Source organism: Narcine bancroftii, chromosome 3 (genome assembly GCF_036971445.1).
Source record: "Narcine bancroftii isolate sNarBan1 chromosome 3, sNarBan1.hap1, whole genome shotgun sequence".
NCBI classification, from domain to species: domain Eukaryota; kingdom Metazoa; phylum Chordata; class Chondrichthyes; order Torpediniformes; family Narcinidae; genus Narcine; species Narcine bancroftii.
The window spans coordinates 145,568,388-145,574,387 of NC_091471.1; the positions used below are offsets into that span (position 1 = coordinate 145,568,388).

Genomic DNA, 6,000 nt, shown 5'->3' on the forward strand with positions numbered 1-6,000 from the left:
CTTCAATCGTTGATGGTGCACTGACCACCACCCAACGAGTTACTGTCTTGCTCCCCTCTACTGAACGCTATCTTTAGGATCATTTGGGGAGAAAAGCCTCTTATTTCCTCACTGATTTTCAAGTCAAGTTTATTAAAATCTGACTGTCTATATATATTCAGGCAAAACAGTGTGTCTTCTGACTACAATGCATACACATGCACTCACAATACACAGCACATAATAATCACACACACACACATATATATATATATATATATATAAATATAATCTAAAATAAAACCCAACACCCAACCCCAACCAACCAATTTTCCCCTGCAGCCGCTGCAATCGTGTCTGCCTGTCCCGCATCGGACTTGTCAGCCACAAACGAGCCTGCAGCTGACGTGGACTTTTACCCCCTCCATAAATCTTCGTCCGCGAAGCCAAGCCAAAGAAGAAGAAAATAAATATATGAAAATATATTAGGAAGAAAATATAACGCAAAATATGTAAATATTATGGAATGATTTTGTCACTGCATACATGTTATTTAAATCTTGTCATTTTCAAGATTTCAAACTTTCCATTGTTTTGTTCAGTGCATGTGCTATGTTTCACCACGGAGTGCTTTGTTTTTAAATATCCCTGTGTAAGTTGTGGTATAAGACTTAAAGAACAAAGTATGAAAAGGTTTTTAAAGCAAAGAATTCATCTTGGCTGTGAGAATGTTTCTTCTTTCTGGGAATAGGGGATCTGTCAGGTCATCTTCATCACTGTTCTATTCTGAAGCACTTGTGATCCAATATTTGTTGTTGCTTTCTGATCAGTGATGGGTAGGTATACTGTGTTTGTAGTAGACACTTACCATTTGTAATTGATGTTTTGAGTGAGGTAGAGAAGCAAAGCCTGTTCTTTGTGGTATCAATATTTTTAAAAAATGTTGTATTTTTGTGTCTGCCAAACACATGGTTCACAGGGTTTTATATTAGGATACAGATATTTTTAATGTATGTACGTGGTAAGGATAATCCAGAGAAGGGAGGTTGCCAGATTCTCCCATTATTGGATGCATCTTTGGATACTGGAGAAACTTCCAATAAATCGTGATGAGTAAAAGCCAGAAAGAAGTATGCAAAAAGGAATAAATGAGTCAAACAGCTGAGTTTGGGGACTCTGTTCTCACTTTTTCATCCGTTCCTTTCTGAAATGACATTTAAAAATATAGATTTGCTCACTAAAATGTTTCATGAATGTTGCAACAAAATTGAGTAAAAATGGTTTCAGAGACACAATTGCTAAGTTTTGTAAACCAGAAAAAGATATGTTATTTGCACCTCACTGTTTAAAAAAGATGACTGAAGATATTTTAATAATTCCATATACTTGAAGTTGTAATTCTTCCTAAAAGAAAATTCATTGCTGTCAGATGCATACCATGTGGTAGAATAGAGCCTAAAAATAGTTCTCTGTTCCTCATGACTTTTGTTTGTTTGCCAACAGCAGAATGGTCCGTGTTGCAATGCAGGTGCCTGTGGTAATGACCTCTTCAGGCCATAAATTTTCAACGGTGGCTGTTCAGTCGATGAAGCCCGTTTCAACAGTAATAACCAGCACAAACACGACTGTCTCTACTCCAAAGGTTCTCATCCAAACCATCCCAACAATGGTGCCTCCTTCCACGACAGAGAATGGAGACGCGATCACCATGCAACCTACTAAAATCATCACCATTCCTGCATCACAGATAACTCAATGTCACTTACAGACAAAGGCAGGCTTGGCTACAACTGGCAGCATTAACATAGTTGGAGCACAGGCTGCCATTCGAGCTCTTTCTCCGATGTCCATAGCAGGAGGGACACCTGTAATGAGACTCGCAGTGCCTTCCCAGCAAGCTACAGGCCAGAGTCCTGCTCGAGTTATTACTGCGGTTATCAAAGGGGCAGAGGTCAAGCAGGAAGGTGTGGCCGCAAAGGTGGGAGCTGATGTTCATACTATGCCTGTGATTACGAAAGAGCGTTCAGTAGAGGGGAGCAAGACAGTAACTCGTTGGGTGGTGGTCAGTGCACCATCAACGATTGCCCTTCCCTTGACAATGAAAACAGAGGCGGAAGCCACAGTGACTGGTGAAAAATAATAGTGCAACTCTAAGAGAGCTCATAATGGAACTTTGAAAGGAATGTTTCCAGCAGGTAACAAACTTTTTTCTATCCCATGCTCTGCAATGGGATTTGAGCCACATCATCAAATGCTGACAAAGAAACTTTTCAAACAGGAACAAATGAGACTTCAGTAAATTCAGATGCAATTGGTTGCATATTGATCCAAGAAAAGGGACCATGTGTTTCACTACATTTTAAGTCTATACTAAGAATTTCTGAAACACTAATAATTTGGTGTGATTGGTTTGGAAACTTCAGAAATTTTAAAGCACAAGTGATATCAGGAATTTTACTTCCATTCCCAACAGTTATCTTCATTATAAAGTCTGCCTATGCATTGCAGTGTGGGGGGTCCCTTTCTAACATTCCAATCCTCCCATCAGATTTTAATAAAGAGTGAAGCTTAATCCTGTGTCTTGTTTACTAACCTAAACCTTTCCAGTTTTAAGACCTACCATATTATCAGAATAAAATATCCCATGATATTGTTGCTCTCTAATTTTTCATTGTCATGTCCCCCAACCCTCCTCATTGTTTCCTTTAAGGAAATAGCCACATTGGTCTTCCCTGGAATTATAAAATTATGAAGACAATGGTTCTTGTATCTGTACGACCATAAAATTGGAACAGCTCACTGTCCTTGATGGGCGGCAAGCTAAACTGCATGCAAGAGTTTGTTGCAGAATTGGATGCTTGCATGAAGTTCCTGGTAACACTAGTTCTTTAAAATTGAAAGCTGCCTATTGCATTTCAAAGGAATACCAACATTTGTTTAAATAACACTGTGTGCACACAGTACTTTTCCTTCTACTGGTGCTAAGTGAATTCTCTACAAACCGTATGGAATGTGAAGGATTAAGTTGAAATGGAAGTTACTGCTTTTACTCGGAGGCTTAGTGTATTTTCAGGATTTGTATAATTACATTTCGTGAGCAATGTTAAATGACAATGAGTTTTTCTATTTTTAAAGAAAAATAAGCTACGTATGAACTAGCTTTTTGTTAAAAGCTCTTTTTAATCTTACACGAAGCACAGTATTGTTCTGGAGTAACATGTTATTTTATGGTAGTTAGAGCCTGGCAGATAAATAGATTCTGGTCAAGTTAAATAACCAACCTTTGGCTATAATCTTTTTTTTTTTAAAATAATGCCTGTGTCACTTTGCCCTGGTGTATGTATGAACATTTTGCTTTTATTTTCCTGCCACTTAAGTGTCATATTCAGTCTAGCTTTGTGCAATGAGCTGTTCCTTTTCAGGTAGTTCTAAACCTGCTGACTTCAATTAAAGAGGAAGTCTTGCCATCAGGACCCAAATATTTTAAAAAGAAAAATGTCAAATGAAATTATAATTAACATCCTTTTGTCCATCCATTTTATTTTTTTATTTACATGATGATGAACTGTGATGTGTGTGAGAGGGGAATATTGTATTGGTTTGAACAGTTGAGATACCATAATGCAGTTAATGTTCAACTTTGGCTATCCAGCTCCTTCATGGTGTCTCCTTTTTGCCTTGGTACTGCCTTTGGATTTCACCAGTGCTCACTGTTCAAATGTATTCAAAAACCTGAAACAAATGGACCAAAACAAAATGATGTTAAACCCTTCATAGCCACCTGCTTTTTAAAACTGGATTCTGGTATTGAAACTCCCTCCTTAATGATTGATTAGGGAGATTACCAGTGTTCTGACTGAAGATGTTTGTACAGTTTCAACATTTGAAGTATATTCTATTTTGTTGTACTCTTGTTTCAAAGTGCATTCAAGTAGATTTTACCAAACTTTAACAGTGAATCCTGTTTTGATTGTGTTTTGGTAAAGAAATACGAAGTATATCGGGTGTCTATGCATTTTCTTTAAAGGCCACGTGTAGAAGATGGAAAATATTCCCAAAATCAACAAAGACCGAATGCACCCACCCACCTTTTGTTTTAGAAATGGATAGATCATTGGTGCAGTAGATAGTGTTGCTTCTGCAGTTTTGGCTTTCCGCTTGACCTTCTGTTTATTTTTGGATTTAAAAAAACCCCAAAAATCAAAAACATTCTGAGAGTAATTTCAGAGTAAGTAGGAAAGAGATTCTTCCTGAGTAAATACAATGCACTTGGAGAGAAAAACTGGAAGTGGTTCAATTTTGTTTATTAGTTTGAGTCATATGAAAATATTGAATAAATGGTCACCAGGTTTTTTCAAAGTTAAAGTTAGTAACAAATGCCCAACTTCTAATTTTTTTCTAAATCTAAGCGTGACATAATGAAGTAGGCAGATTGCAATCATTCCATTTGAGTAATATAGCTCTCCTTGCCATCAGTTACTATCCTTTGGGCTGAAACAGGTGCAAAGTCTGATCCCAAAAATAGCTGTGAGTAAGTTTGGCTGTAAATCTAGGTCCATCACTTTAGCTAAAGTTTCAAAAATATGTTGCCACAAATTATCTAATTTTGTACAGGACCAAAACATAGGAGTCAAAGTGGCCTCTTTGGATTTGCACCTATCACAGATAGGAATTACATTAGGAAAAATATGGGCCAATCTGTCCTGAGATGAATGTGCCCTATGCACTACCCTGAACTGAATCAAAGAGTGACGGGCGCAAGTTGAAGAATTGACAAATTGAAAAATTCTTTCCCATGCATCATCAGAAAGTAGCTGCTCAAATTCCAGTTCCCAAGCACCTTTAATTTTATCATTGGATATAGGATGTAAATTAAGTCAACTGATATAAATATTAGCTATCAATCTTTTTTGGGAAGGATTTAATTGAAGGGTATCAATCAAATTAGTTGAAAAGGCAAATGGAAAATTTGGCAGAAAAGTGTGTAGAAAAGTCCTAATTTGAAAATATCTAAAAACATGTGTCTGAGGCAAATGGAACTTTTCAGCTAATTGATCACATGACAATAAATAATTTCCTTCAAACAGATCAAGAAAGGTTGTTATACCTTTATCTTTCCATAGGGCAAAAGCTTGATGTCTTAAATTATTGGAATAAATTTTACTAGACAGAACAAAATTATTTAAAATTAAAAAAAACAATGAATTGAAACCAAATCCTTAATGTATATCAGAATTAGATTAAAATATTGTTTATGTACTTTAGATAATGCAAAGGGGAGAGAAGCACCTAATTGAGAAGTTAAAGAATATCCTCTAACCGAATTTTTCTCCAATTCCACCCATAAAGGACAACCATCCATCTCAGAATACAAAGTCCAAAGCGTAATGTATATTAATTACCCAGTAATAAAGCCTGAAATTTGGTAATGCCATACCACCATCTTTTCGATCTGACCTTGGTGGTGAGTAGAATTTGCATTCTTCCTGTGACCTCATGATTGTTTCTGGGATCTTCTGTTTCCTTCCAAATCCCACAGACATGTTGGTAGGTTAGTTGGCTCTTGGTAATGGATTGGTGGTAGGAAGGTTACAAGGATTTTAGTGGGATGTATAGGAATGCTTTGAGACACGTTGGGCTGAGAGCCTATCTGCTAGGATGTAAGGAAATGTAACCAAATGTAAAATTAAAGCATTGGTTAAAGCAGTTTAAGTATTTTGCTCAGGAATTAATAGTTTGAGTCTTTTTTAACGTAGCAATTACACAATTAATATAGTATTAGTTAAACAGAGATCAATGGAAACCTTCAGACCCAAAGGGCAAATCTGGATGTTGAGATTATAGATTACTTTGGGCCAGCCATGACTTCAGTAGACTTGCTTGCAGTTCAATAAACACGACATGAGAATACACGGTAATGTATTCTCTCAAAGGCTTGATGATCTTCCTTGAAATTCATTGTGAAACTCAATGACAAAGGAAGAACGCCTAAGCAACCAGGAATGACACCACAATCTTGTG

The 6,000-nt window shown here is 36.8% G+C and overlaps 1 protein-coding gene and 1 long non-coding RNA gene across 10 annotated transcripts in view; one reads left to right on the top strand and one right to left on the bottom strand.

Moving 5' to 3' along the window:
- elf2a (E74-like factor 2a (ets domain transcription factor)) overlaps nucleotides 1-3,977 on the top strand; it is a 145,678-nt gene extending 141,701 nt beyond the window's left edge. For 8 of the 9 annotated variants that reach the window (XM_069925368.1, XM_069925367.1, XM_069925372.1 and 5 more), the window contains one exon: nucleotides 1,483-3,977. In XM_069925368.1, the coding sequence (XP_069781469.1) occupies nucleotides 1,483-2,119 (637 nt within the window). In that variant the 3' untranslated portion in view covers nucleotides 2,120-3,977. The remainder of the gene's footprint in view (nucleotides 1-1,482) is intronic. The other variant, XM_069925371.1, reaches the window with a different exon arrangement.
- Nucleotides 3,500-5,694, bottom strand: LOC138757678 (uncharacterized). The gene is made up of 2 exons (XR_011353804.1): nucleotides 5,382-5,694; nucleotides 3,500-3,711 (listed from the first exon to the last, which is right to left on the bottom strand). It is a non-coding gene; the product is annotated as an uncharacterized lncRNA (long non-coding RNA).
- Nucleotides 5,695-6,000: the final 306 nt, after the last annotated feature.